This window comes from Branchiostoma floridae, chromosome 13 (genome assembly GCF_000003815.2).
Source record: "Branchiostoma floridae strain S238N-H82 chromosome 13, Bfl_VNyyK, whole genome shotgun sequence".
In the NCBI taxonomy this organism is placed as follows: domain Eukaryota; kingdom Metazoa; phylum Chordata; class Leptocardii; order Amphioxiformes; family Branchiostomatidae; genus Branchiostoma; species Branchiostoma floridae.
Window position 1 is genome coordinate 6983276 of NC_049991.1, and position 14355 is coordinate 6997630.

The 14355-nt window shown below is 39.4% G+C and overlaps 2 protein-coding genes across 4 annotated transcripts; both read left to right on the forward strand.

Annotated features, from left to right (window-relative positions):
• Window positions 1-728: 728 nt before the first annotated feature.
• On the forward strand, window positions 729-3994 carry LOC118429675 (kelch-like protein 12). Its single transcript, XM_035840263.1, has 3 exons — window positions 729-980; window positions 1663-2756; window positions 3140-3994. The coding sequence occupies exons 1-3, from the start codon at window positions 759-761 to the stop codon at window positions 3618-3620; spliced, it is 1797 nt and encodes a 598-aa protein (XP_035696156.1). The 5' UTR covers window positions 729-758; the 3' UTR covers window positions 3621-3994.
• A 2399-nt stretch (window positions 3995-6393) lies between these two features.
• LOC118428875 lies at window positions 6394-13556 on the forward strand. Of its 3 annotated transcripts, none has more exons than XM_035839117.1 (13): window positions 6394-6466; window positions 6619-6691; window positions 7122-7341; window positions 7783-7857; window positions 8776-8849; window positions 9445-9561; window positions 10110-10196; window positions 10412-10448; window positions 10974-11053; window positions 11768-11869; window positions 12159-12205; window positions 12546-12630; window positions 13420-13556. In XM_035839117.1, the coding sequence occupies exons 3-13, from the start codon at window positions 7122-7124 to the stop codon at window positions 13435-13437; spliced, it is 942 nt and encodes a 313-aa protein (XP_035695010.1). In that variant the 5' UTR covers window positions 6394-6466; window positions 6619-6691; the 3' UTR covers window positions 13438-13556. The 3 variants fall into 3 exon arrangements, with proteins under 3 accessions (XP_035695010.1, XP_035695012.1, XP_035695011.1); XM_035839118.1 differs by having other exon boundaries at window positions 6415-6466; window positions 6576-6691; XM_035839119.1 differs by lacking the exons at window positions 11768-11869; window positions 12159-12205; window positions 12546-12630; window positions 13420-13556 and having other exon boundaries at window positions 10974-11208.
• Window positions 13557-14355: the final 799 nt, after the last annotated feature.

Here is a 14355-nt window from a genome sequence, read left to right on the forward strand (position 1 = left end):
ATTGGTTGACGTGCATTAAGCCAATGAAATTGCGTTAATAACTGACTGACTTAAGTATTTCCGCAGTTACAAGTACCATGATGGAATTATCCAAACTAAAACATGGAAAAATGTTCAACACAGGGAAAATGCTTTATCGTTTCGTTGTCGTGTTTTCAATGCTACTAATGCACTAAGAGACTAAGTAGATAGACATGTACTGCATTTTCATAATGTCCTTTTTGCTTAGTTTCTCGTAAAACCACACACCCATGGCCACAAATGTAGAAGACGCCCTGATCGGAGGGAATTCAAATTAAGATGTCACTGGATAATTTGCCCAACCAATTTAAACCGGGTCACCCCTTCTCCTATAAGTAAAAGGGAAAGAAAAAAACATATAATTTAAAACAAAGAACATGAGGTAATATCGCCACTAAACGTCGTGCCAAAGTCATAAGACTCATAACTCTTAAAGATACTGTAATAATGCCATGGATGGGATTTGCTATGATTGCATTTACGTGTGGTCTTAATGGAACTTTTGCTTTGCTTTTACTGTGCATCAGGAGGAACCTATCTATTGTTGGCAATTACAGTTAGTTATCTTTTTGACATGCGTATTTGTTTTGTTAGTCACTCCAGGGAATGTCCTTGCAATTGGTCACTCAAAACTTTTTCGTCAAAAGTGACCCAATTGCCTAACATACAGATCCATTCACTGTGACACTCACTGTGCAAGCAGGTAGTGTTTCATAGATCATGACCTTTGAACTAAAATGGCGTCCGAGACAAACACGAAAACTGCCCGGAAAAGTTCGGACCACTCAAACGGCGTACTTTGGGCTCTAAACGAGCAGAGAATCCAGGAGAAGTTTTGTGATGTAGTTCTTGAAGTAGAGGGGCGAAAGATTCTGGCCCACCGTAACGTGTTGGCGGCCTGTAGTCCCTACTTCGATGCCATGTTCGGTGGTAACATGGCCGAAAGCCGCAGCAGTCAGGTAACTAGCATATACACACAAATTAAATAAAGAGTATAAGAGAACAGTATAGCGTAGGTTAGTGTATAAGTGTACAGAAAAGTAGAGATTGGTAGAGTAGAGTACATTATGTACTGTACTACAGAAGAGTACAGTAGAGTACTGTAGGTAAAATAGAGTAAAGAAAAGTAGAGTAGAGCAGAGCAGAGCAAAGTAGAGTTACTTACAGTACGTATAGAAGAGCAGAGCAGAGTAGCATACAGTATAGTAGAGCAGAGCAGAGTAGCGTAGATTAAAGAAGAGTAGAGTAGAATACTATAGCTTAGAGTAGAGTAGAGTCGAGTCGAGTAGTGGGCCCCCTTGGAAATCAACTTCAAATACGGCTACCCACATGTCTGGAGATGAATAAATAAATGAATAAAAAGAAGAGTACTTGTCAATGAGTAGGTTGGGGTAGAGTAGAGTAGGTTAGAGTAGAGTAGAGAAGAGTCAAGAAGAGTGGAGTTGAGTGAAGTAGAGTAGGGTAGTCTACTACTAGAGTACAATAGACTTACTTGTCAATGTGTGAAGTGGAATAAAGTACTACAGTAGTGTAGTAGGTCGAGTAGAGAAGAGTAGAAAAAGGTAGAGCATCGATAGTAGAGCAGAGCAGAGTAGAACAATGAACTACTTGTATTAACATTAAATTGTTGTCTCCTTGTAGGTGACACTGACTGAGGTTAGTCCTGGTGCTGTGAGTAAAGTCATTGAGTACATGTACACTGGGCAAGTACACGTGGACTCCGAACACATAGACGAAGTGCTGCATGCGTCAGACTTATTTCTCATGACAGAAGTAAAACTGGAATGCCAGAATGTCCTCCAAGATATGCTCGACTCCAATGACGCCGTCCAGTGCCTTCGAATCCGAAATCTAGCAAAGCTTTACAACATGAGAACACTGGAAGAAAAGGCCATGACTTTCGTACACCAAAACTTTAGTGAGATTGCAAAGAGAGAGGACATACTACAAACGTCCATTGAAGACATGCGCGCTCTCTTGTTCGACGACCACATCCAAATCGAGAGCGAAGAATCTGTCTTTGAACTTGTCCTGCAATGGATTCGGTACGACGAAGGTAACCGAAAACACTACCTCACCGAATTGCTGAATTTTGTTCGATACGGGGATATCAACAAAGACTTCTTGTCGAAAGTAAGAATGGAGGACTTGATTCGCGACAGCGAAGAATGCCAACTAATCATCGACAACGTCATGTCGAAGTTTCGAACTGAGCTAGAGGCGACCCCTGGTATGAAGACAAGAGGAGGGAGGCTGAAAGAAGTACTAATGATGGCAGGTGGTTACCTTAACGCGTCTAATGAACAAAGGTACCCGATACAGTACGCTCAGGCATATGTGATAGAAGAAGGAAAGTGGATGGGACTTCCACGGCTACCCTCAGCCCAAGGGGCCTATGGCACAACTGAACTTCACAGAAAAGCTTATTCTGTAGGAGGACTCTTCGCTAGACCTGTAGGAACAAGAACAACTGCTATAGTCAGTAGTGTTAAAGCGTATTGTTATGACTCGTTGTCAAACGCGTGGACACAGGTTGCGGATATGAACGCGCCTAGGGCGTATCCGGGTGTGGCAGCTTGTGGGGGGCATTTGTACGCCATCGGGGGGCTGAGTTCCGGGGGACTTCATCGTAACAACACGGTAGAGAGGTACAGTCCTAAAGATGACCAATGGCAGCACGTCGCATCCATGAACATCGCTCGCTTCAATGTTGCAACCGTTGTCAAGGACGACCGGTAAGTTTTGTCGTTTGTCATTACAACAGTACATTTTAAGTGTTGTTTGTACCTTTGTGTTTGACCCACCTACATGTAGATTACTACACGTTATTCTTGTAGTGTGCTAGTTTCTTGATTGTTAGAGGGACAAGGTAGACATGTATAAATCGTTATAATTATATACAATATTTTTTTATGTACTTAGAATTATCAATATTATCCTATCCATGTGAAATTCTATTAAATTTTGTATAATTGTCTTTGTCTCTGTCAGCAGAGCTAGCCCTTTGTAATAGCACAGGCTAGTTGGGCAGCCCTGGCTGTGTGTGCTGAACAGCCAAACCAATAAATAGATGGATCAATATTATAATCTCTGTTAATCAATAAACTGAACTTCACAGGTACATCTACTGCATCAGTGGGAAAGAATCCATGGTCACCACCAGCCAGGCCGTGGAAGTATACGACACCGAGACAAACCGATGGCGATTCCTCCCTCCTGCACCAATCACCTTCGAGGAAGTACCCTTAGTGGAAGTCCACCCTGGCGACGGCATGATCCACTTGTACAGCATTGGCCAACCGGAGTGCATCTTTGACCCAGAGAGCGAATCATGGACCGAAGTATCGGACCACACCATACCACATCTTCCTGACGGCTCTGTGAGAAGAAAAGCGGCATTACATGTTGAAAATGGAGTAATTCACATATGGGGTGGCCACGACGGAAACAAGGGCAATAGGATCTGTTCTAGTGGGTTTGTGTACAGAGATAGAATATGGACAGCTATGAATACTGGTGGGATGACTACCATGTCAGCTGCCTTCTGTAAACTCAGGTTACCAGTAGAATTCCTGAGAGGACTACACAGTAAACAGTAACAGATACTGATGAAGTCAGTGACTTACAAATTGATGCATGTTCTCAGAAGACGTACATTTGTTTTTGTACAAATTCCTTTGCAATAAAGAAAGGATGCCAACATTTGTAATATTGAAGATCATATATATTATTAAATTTGATAAGTTAGTGTACCTTCTACTACATAACATTACTTCCACTCTCTAATCTTTCTTCCCCTCTATATACTAGTAGATAGCTAAATACAATGCATCCTCCTACACACTGTCCCCAACGGCGCTGGCCGATTAGCTAGGAGGATGCGTAGGAGGATGAATACAATGTTATTACTTATATAACAGAAATATAGGTACACACATTTGACATACTAAGGTATTAAATTTTTGTCTCCTTATTTTCAAGATCTTACTTGTTTTTACTTTTAGATTTGGAGCGAAAACGAAATATTTCAGTGGCGTCGTGTGTGGCGTAACTGGTAGAGTGTTGGACTCGGAGCCTAGAGGTCCCGAGTTCGATACCCGCGGTGTCCCCGACGTTGTGTCCTTGGAAAAGGCACTTTACACAACCCTCCTTACTTCACCCAGGTGGAAAATTATGTACCTGACTTCAGTCGGGAAGGTAAAAGACTACTTTTACCTTCTGTCTGTACTTTGTATGTGGCACTATATATATACATGTACTGTTAAAATAAGTTATTATCTTGAGTGCAGTTCCACATTTTTTGTTGTTTGTTTATTCTTTATTCAACCGGGGTGAAAGCATATCATCTGATGGCGTTTTTCAACATAAGTTCAACAAAACCAAACTTCAACTAGAGTTCGGCGAGCTCATACCTCCATGAACTATTTAGAGCTTTTGTAAATTCCATGCAAATGACTTACCATTTACATAATTTATGCATGGCGATGTTCATAATTGACTAACGTACACATGTCACGAGTATAAAATTCCCATCATTAGTCATTATGCAGATTTGCTGTTTTTGTATATATATTATGCCAATCAGTTCCTCATTTGCATATTTGGTATTTGCTTATGTTTCACCTATCATAACTTACATGTGTTACATTTACTGAAGTTCAGCTATTGACAACAACGGAATTGAACAATTTCCTCATTAATTATGAAAATTAAGTCCTCATTTGCATAAAATGTATATCATAATGAACATCTTTGCCTAAGCTACCTGCATGCTAAAAATGATGGCAATCCATCATTCCTTTTTATAGTTATCCTCTTTGGAGTGTCTTGACAAAAACTCCCCTGCAGTTCCAAAATTAAATATTAGGGTCTGAAACTTGTCCCACTTTGTCATGACGTTAAAAGCTATCTTCCACTTAAATATCAAAACAATATCATGTCCGGTACAAGAGATACATTAAAAAAACTGCTATGATAGAATAAGCTCATTTATTATGCAAATGAAATCTAATTTGCATAATTAGTATTCTATCTTATATAACATTGTCTAAGGTACCTACATACAAAAAAAGCATGAAAATCCATTGTTCCCTTCTGGAGTTATCCACTAGACGCTAGGAGGCCCAAACTTATATCACTTATTCCTGCACACAAGAGCTACCTAACACCCCAAAATTGGGACCATATCCTGTTCAGAACACGAGATAGCAAAACCGGAAGTTCCGCTGCAGTACCGAGGAAAGCCACTAGGGGGCCCAAAATCTAATCACTTCCAGCTTTCATCACACCCCACCAACACACCAAGTATGAAACTAATCCATCCAGCCGCTCTTGAGTTATCTTGTCGACAGACACACACACACACACACAAACGCTGATGAAAATATAACCTCCATGACATTTCATGGACGTAACAACATAATCATACATAAATTTCCGTGAAACTAAATTTATGTCCCATGTTGACACCGTCTGTCCAAAAAGTAAATTATAAAAAAAAAAGAATTAGTATTCCAGACAACAAGAAATAGTTCGCCTCAAAATTTTGTTGCTGACATTGGCAGGTTTTCAAGAGAAGAGACACGCCAGATATGAACACCTCCATGCATATGGTGATAACCAGACAACGTCCCGGAATGACCCTTGAGCAATTGTAAAGCTTAAAGACAGGCACACATGATCATGTCTGATCAAACACGATTACTTACGTATCGTTTAACAAAGAGGCTACAATAACACTGGACGAAGACAATGCACTAACATAAGGAAATCAGAAGACGCTATGGTTGACATTCTGTTACCCGGTCCTGACGCATAACTTCCGATTCTTATCTCCCGTGTCCTGTCCACATCGCCTGGGTTGTTTCAGCGCAATACCTAGCATCTCCACAAGAAAACACAAGTTCTGCTGCAGTACTAAGGTCAGCCGCCAGATGGCACAAAGGCAACCTTGACCTTCGTGCTCACAATTCTTGCCCACATGCATATCAAATATCGTCACAATCCATCTGAAAGTTGTTATTTTCTGCCGTAATACAAACAAATTAAATATACAAGCCAAAAACATACCTCCAGTTTTCCTCGAGGTACACTTTATATTACTGTGTAATTGTTTTATTGTATTTGTTTACGGGGAGGTGTTACATGCCACTCTAATATAGTTCGGGTTCAAAATAGTACGACGACAAACCTAAACGTTATTGAGAAAGAAACCGTGCTTAGCGTATACAGGCAGTTATAAGAAGATTTATGTTCAGTATAAGTTATCTAGGAGTCGTTGTAGCTCGCTTGTATTATACTTGGCTTTATAAATGCGCAACGTTCTCAAAACATTGCCAGTGAAGCGGTTACATAGCAAACACCCGTACCCGATAACCTTTCACCTGGTATATAGTGCACGAAAAGTCAGGCCAAGAGGAAGTGAGACAAAAAAATACACTGACAAGTAAGCGCTTTTTGTTGTTTTCCTTGTTGAGAAATGTATACATTTTAGTGTCGTGTTTGAAATATTTCTCCACCAGTATGGAAGAATGCTATGTTTACTTCTCGTTCAGATTAGGTTCGAACTAAAAGAAGTGCGTCTTCCTTCTACCACAGGGGGGACTCGGCTATATATACGCCATCTTAGTACTTTCATTTTCGACGGATTTTAACCACAGCCAATAAAGAGGTAGGTGCGGTGTGTTTACATCGAATTATTCATTGTGTGTAATTTACCACTTGTTTGGAGCCATATTGCGGAAGCATTGTCTATGAAACACATGGAAAACAGGCCTAGGAATTATTGTTGACAAAGCTAAGGGACCGAGACACCAGGTAATGGCTGCATGCGCTCATGAAACATCCCTTAAGCGCTGGACTGCAAAGTACTTCCGGTCATCCCTAATGAGCTGAACCCTCCTTACGAGAAAAATTCGGAATCAAGAACAGTCATTTTTTTTTTTACAATAACAACTCAAACATTTATAAGACACATGGGGGCTGAGCCACGTTCGTCGCACGATCGTTACCTACATAGCTAGAGGCACTCAACTCCGGTCTCCGTCAAGTTGAAAGAGGGGTCTTAAATTTGCCTTTTTTATTCGCGATATTTATTACAGATGCCGTTAGACACAGTCCTGTGCCTGGACACGTCCGGCTCCATGGCCGGGAAGGGTATGTTAGAACTCCGCAAAGCGGTGCGACAGTTCCTGGCCGGGGTGCAGCAGACCGCAATTCAGACGGGGCTGAAGGAAAACGTGGCCGTGGTGGAGTTTGGCGGGGGGGTCAGGATAGTGCAGCACCTGACGAACGACTACAGACGTGTACAAAGGGCCGTTGGTAAGTAGTAGTACCGTTAATATGAATTCAAAAACCATCATGACCAAAGCATAACCGTTGCTGTGAGCCGCAAAACCACACGGCCAAGGTCCATACCAGATTTCATAAAGATCAGATCACTACTCTTGACGGTTCCTAGAAATACAGTATCACACAATGGTATATGTATACATTCAAGCTGAAGAAATCAAACGGAAGCAAAGTTATTTAAATATCGTCCAAAAGCCTCAATCAATGTATATCGGAGGATACGAAATCATCATTTTTAATTTTGTCAAAGGAAAAGTCCAGTTTTCATATTTTATCATATAAGTACATTCAAATAGCAGGCAAAGTTGCATATCTTAAAGTGTATATTAAAGTTAAGCTAGTGTGAAACATGTAGAAAATTACAAAAAACAAGGCAGAGACACTGATAAAATTGTATTCAAACTTCACTAGATAATCTGAAACCCGGTGGAACAACCCCAATGTTTGAAGGTTTGATGGAGGCACTGAAGGAACTGTGTCAAAATGGTAAGTACTGAAAATTGTTTTATAAGAGACCAAGCCTCCTGTTGCTGTCTGAAATCTGTACATTATGCTGCGCTGCATGTCTGGTATAAACAAGTTTCAAACTGTACATAGAGTTATCGAATGTCGCTGACATATCAAACAAACTTTGAACTCGTCTCAGCAGTGTTACTATCCTTGAACGCAAAGGACATAAAGCGCAAAAGGAATAAAGGGCGATAAAGTTTGAACATATGAATTAAGTTGCAATCCTGCTTCACTGGTGCTTCCCTGTCTAAAACGCGCTAGATCACTCAGGATGTGATACAGTACTCTTGTGTTGTCAATCATGGTTATTATTGACAGGACCGCAAGCGGATAATACTTACGTCCATGTTCCCATATTGTGTTGGTGCGTGCGAATTTGCGAGGCCTGATGTTTTGTGGTGTAATGATGGATGCATACTTCGTAATTTTGGGGATCGATACCCATTGTATTCCACGCAACCGTTGAACCTAGAACTCAGTCGATTATGTGACGGTTCCATGGGTCATGACTCATATGGCTGACAAACTCCCCTAACGTATTATTGACTCTATTTGTCCAATATCTATAGCTACAATAATTGACCAGTGATCCGCGTAGCCTGGTAGCCAAGGTTAATATGTAGTTCCGTGTACGACAAAATAGTGCATATTGTCATTATGTATATTCACATTTTCCCATTATTTGTGTATGAAGAAAGAAAATGGATTCAAAGAACTGCTTTAAGCCGCTAAGTCGAAGTAAGAAAATTTACACGAGTAAAGCAATAAGGTGATAAATATTAGATGTAAAACGTATACGTAACTAAGACATAAAGACAAACATCAAAGGGAAGCAGTATTACAAGTAGTCCTGTTTAGATAGTACATACAATATGATATCCATATCATCATTAGGTGGGGTGTTGGTATTGCCAGGCGGGATTAGGATGACGCCTCGGGTGATCTTGATGACCGACGGAAAACCTGACGTAAGCAAGAGGTTGTTTTCACTCATATGACAAATATTGTCCGCCATCTTGGATGGTTAAATCTAGAAGGCAAATATTACGTAATTACAGTCGCAAAATTCTGACACATGCAAATGTGTACTTTTTTTTAGCTATGACTTTCTTGTTTAACTAGCATAACAGTAGTAAACTGCTGGCAGAGAAACAAATTTAGTGTACTGCTTGCAAAATGGTCTGTAAATAAATGATTTTGTTCATGTCTGAGGCATAGCTAATGCAAATGATAAATGGTATCTTGCGCTATTATATTGAACGTGGCAGCATGGACCGTTGCAGTACTGAATCGTTTCCATTCCTAAACACCTAAATACAATGACATTTACACACCGTGTATTAGTACCCTAATCGTACGCAATAATTGTAAACTTTTGCAAACGGGCAGACTTGATGTATGTAACTTCCATTACATTTTTGTCAGTGACTGGAGGGCGACGTACTCTCATTGTAATTTGGTTCAGGATTCAGCGGGATTTCCCACAAAACGAGGATTAATTGACTTATTTCTGCTTACACATGAACTTATCTTTTCATGTTTTTTTTTTTTTTGTTCTGACAGAACCAGGAAAGGGTCATACTGGCGGCAGCAGCTTTCAGTCGGGAAGGGTACAGGGAGGTTGGACTCCCCTACCCCGTCCCTATTGCCTGTGTCGGCTGTGGGTCTGGAGTGGACGTGGTTAGAAGGCCTTATATGATAAAAGATGTATCTGTAAAAGGAAGTTTCAAAAATGATCGTTACTAAGCCTTATACCTTAACTGCTTCTCGCTATAAAAGTTTGTCTTTTTGCAAAACTTTCTATCCACCAATGGACAAATTCCAAACACTCACTTTACAAAGGGATATATTCTTATGAAGGATGAATTTTGGTACACAATATTTAAAGGCAACTCAATCTGTATAACTGGATACGATTCAGAGTACTTCCGACCTTTTTTTTTTACTTTGACATGTTCAACTGAAAGAAAAACTGTTTTTTTAGTAGATGTGCTTGTATTGAATTGCTATTCTAACAACGCTGAAGAAAATTGATGGATATACACTCTAAACGTTCGGAACCGTAAAGCTCCAAATCTAATATATTTGTAAAGATTGATTTGTCTTCAAACTAGGGGAGATACATGTATGGTATCTTTTAAGGTTACTATTAAGTCCCTCTCGAAGATGCCATGGTTTAAATGAAGTTATGGCTTTTATTCCGTCATTTATTTTACCTTGTGTACCAGGCCCTTCTGGCTGCCATTGCTGCTGCCACCAACGGTATGTTCGCCATCGGAGATGTCAGTGAACTGTCTGCGTTTTTCCTCAAGCAGGTAAATGATGAACATATTAATCTAATCGAACAAACGAATTAAGAAACGTAGCTTTAGAAAAATGATGCAACAAAAAGACGTTTTAAGAATTTTACAGTGAAGTGAATAGATAAAAAGATACTCGTATCTTTCTGGATTCAAGTGGGTATAACATCATGACATGTAAGATATAAAATTAAAAAAAAAATGTTTCCATATGTTTTTCCTTTCTGCAGGTCCTGCTGATTCGATTTGCATTGCAGTTTGCCAATGGTAAGAACAGTAATTGGCCATGGAGGAACACATTTACAACTTCTTTCTTTGGATAACAAAGTAGTCTTACCAAGCCGAAAATCCGGTGGTCGTCTCACCTTCCTTATTGCATTTCTGACTAGTTCTACTTCGCAATGCAGCTAGGTGTCGCTGTTGCAATATGAAGATTGCTGTCCAGGACTGTGTTTACGCAAGGAAAATTGCTGGACATACGACAAAAGCAAACGACGAGGTCATGCGGTCGCACGGCGCCTTTCGTTGATTTGTATAAATCCGCCCGCGGTTTCGTAAAGTGGACGTTCTTTTTTCCCGTCATGTCATATGCCTATCGCGGAGGTCGAGTACAACACCGCGGGCCGATTTACACGCAGTAACGGAAGTCGTCGTACGACCGCTGACACACGACCTCATCGTACGTCCGGCAATACGTAGGTCAAGCGTAAGAGATGTATTGGGTTGTTATTTATTATCACAACATTTAGTCGATTTGTATAGAGTAATAACATATTCCTCTGTTTCGAGCAGACATGAACAAGTTGCGCAACTTGATTCTTTTGAGGCAATTTTTGGCCCAAATGGGAGAAAATGTCAGCGAGGAAGAAGCGGTAAGGGAACCTCTTTATAAAAGGAACATATTCGGTCTTCAAACGTATAGTGTGTTACATGGTGTAAACTAAATTATAATGAAGGTGAATAATAATAATAATAACCTTTATTGCAAATTCATGCCCGAGGGCTAATTGCATACAGGGTAAGGTAGTAGTGGTATACATAAACATACTTAACAAAGAAGGGAAATGATATTCATAGATAAATAAAAAGGGGATAACGTCTAAACCAAATCAATTTCTACTTAAGCTAATTGATGGGTTTGACTTCTTTTCCGCATGCAGTAGAAGATGAATTGTCCAACATTTTCATATATAAAAGGGGTTGGACGACTTAAGCAAGAAGATGGATTTTTGTTCGTCGGTAAGATTATAAAAGCTTGGGAAATTTTTGTAGATTTCAAGGAAAAGTTTGATTCTTTCGGAACTGTAATGTGAACATTGACAAATGAAATGCATCTTCCACTGCTTTCTAAAAAACTCAAGATCTCTAAAATATGTTATTCACGTGAACAATACGATAACTAATTTCGAATATTATGCACATTCATGTCTGTCAATATGTACATGGCTGTCCTATTCAATTTCGTAAAATAACGAGACACACACTTATCCCAAATGTAGATGGCTTCTTTCAGCATTGTAGACGTTTCCCAGTTTTCATCTATTTAGATGGAGCGTTACTGATTAATTCACATAATGAATATGCAGATCGCCTTGAGGACCCTCCTGCTCGCAATGATTGTCGTTGCTGCGGACGACGATTCTGATGACCACAGGCCGGCTCTACGTGCTATAACAGCTCAACCTTCAGTAAGATATATTTGCATTAACAAAAACTACAGAGTTTTCTAGTTAAGGTGTCTAGGTTACATGAACGTCATGTTACTTCAGGCTTGAGTGCGTTGTCGTTTTACTATTGTTTTGACCCATGTTCACGACTGTTGTAAACTCACAATTCAAGGTGTTTTTTTTACTTAGTAACGAATCTTGTTCTTCCTTATGATTTGTAGGTAGAACATTTACACTAGGCACCATAGTATCTGTATACCTTTTATATATGCAATATTTTAACTGTCCACTGTACAATATATAAACGCAGGCTTCATCCCATGTCGTCTACACGGAGTCAACAGCACTCGTTAATGGGTAAATTGTGTTTCATATTTTAAGATATGATGACCTAGTCATACTTTTCAATGCTTGCCTTTATCACCATATAAAAATGATAATTGGCGTATAACAAAATCAAAAAAGAAAGAAAACTAGACAAGAGGGACAAGAGGTTTTTCATTGTTTTGGTTTTTTCAAAGAACATACAAGAGAAGATAGAAGGAAAGAAAAAAAGGGATGTGTTAAGCTACCCATGACAATGATAAAAGAAACCTAATGTATATCTTTAAGTTTATGGGATATCAATTAATTATTGACTTGTGGTGTACCTAACTCGATCCATGATAAGGTTTTGATTATTTTTTTTACCTTCAAGTAACAACGACAGAGAAGTCAACCACTGCGTGCATTGCTGCATTTCGATGTTTTGCCCGTGTTGGATCTGTGTCTGGTGTTACGTGGTAGGTATAGAAAACTGCCAAAGCAAGAACCTCAGCTAAGCTGTGGCACGATGGCCACCTATAGCTGCGACCGAGCGTTCAACGAATCTCATTAATTTGATAACAACGAGTCTTTGTGCGCTTTCTTGCCAATTAATGGTGCACTCTCACTGCACTTGCGGCACTACGGGGTTCGAAAGATACTCAACGAATTTCAGAGATAAAGAACAAATTTTCTTACTTTTTGTGTATTTTGTCATACTTTTGCGTATTACGAAAAATCTAAATCATAAAAAAAATCGGAGAAAATAACAAAACAGTGACGCAGTGAAAGAACCCCGCAGTGACGCAAGCTTTACGTCGTTCTCGTATGTCACTTAAGTCGAGATTTAATCGAGATTAAAACGCGTTGGAACGGAACATAAACACGATCTGTACGGTACTTGTGTTTTAATATTTCCATTATAACGTCGAGCGTCGACGATGCCAACGTGTCGCACTCCAGCGAGATACCGGTACCGCCTTAAAATAAAGACCTGGCAACAATTAACCCCATAACATATAATAAGTTCATGAAATTATTGGTGACTATTCAAGGTTTCCTAGGTTATGTAATAATGTATCCTTACTTTCTCTTTACCGGTGTTTCAACAACCTACTTTTTATTATCAATGTAAAGTAAACTTGTCCTATCTTGACGTGATTATCCCAAGTCACAACAAAATACGTTTACTTTGCAGTTTGCGCTGACAGTACAACCTGCTGAGCAATAATATGAATAATTAGCAAAGTTTATTATTTATTTTCCAGTGCTGCAAGGAAGACTGAAGAAACCAAGGGACAGACAGATATAGCCAGTATTTTTGCCAACCTTTACTGTGCACGAGACTGTCCATTGTTTACAACAGAACACACATAAAGAAAGATTTTCTATATGTGCAAATATGACTATACTTGCCTATAGCCTTACGAGGTATCACCACATCAATACCCTTTCACATGTAGTTGTACAAAGTCAAACTTAGTGTGAGCACTTCTAACCGATAGCAGCTATGACATTTTCTTGGTCCCTTAAATAGTTTTTCCATTGACACAAGCATTACGAGCTATGCCTATAGTGACCACTTGTACACATTTATGGGTCCCATGGGTGGACATCTTGGGCAGTTTTGACATGTAGTAACCTAACTTTGCCTGTTATTGGTTAAAGAGGGCAATCTTTATTCAATGTAAGGAAATACATGGACGCAAAACACCAATAACTCTACTTAGACTTCTACTTTGATAGGCAAGTGCCTTAAAGACAAGTACATGTACAGCAGGAATTCTAAATTTCAAGTTCTTGACATTTTCATGGCACAATTTGTGAATTATTTCTGGTACAACTTGCTCAATGCTACTTCATAGCATTATTGTGTCTTAGATGTCTTTTGATTGATGTCTAAGGCTACAGAAAGAAAAAAAATATACTGTCTAGTACTTATGAATTGATGCAATCAGTAATTGTTAAAGATTTGCGTAAGTCCAGAAATACTACAATGATGTAAGATAATCTTTTTTTTTCAACCTTTATCGTGATACGAGCGTTAAAAACAAAGTGAATGTAAAACTAGTAAAAGGAGAAAAAATTACATCACCAGAACAAATACAAGTTGGGAACTGATTCATAGAAAGTTTGATATGTGTACACACGTGGGTGAATGATACTATTAACAAAATATATTTTCCATATCAACAGCATCTGAT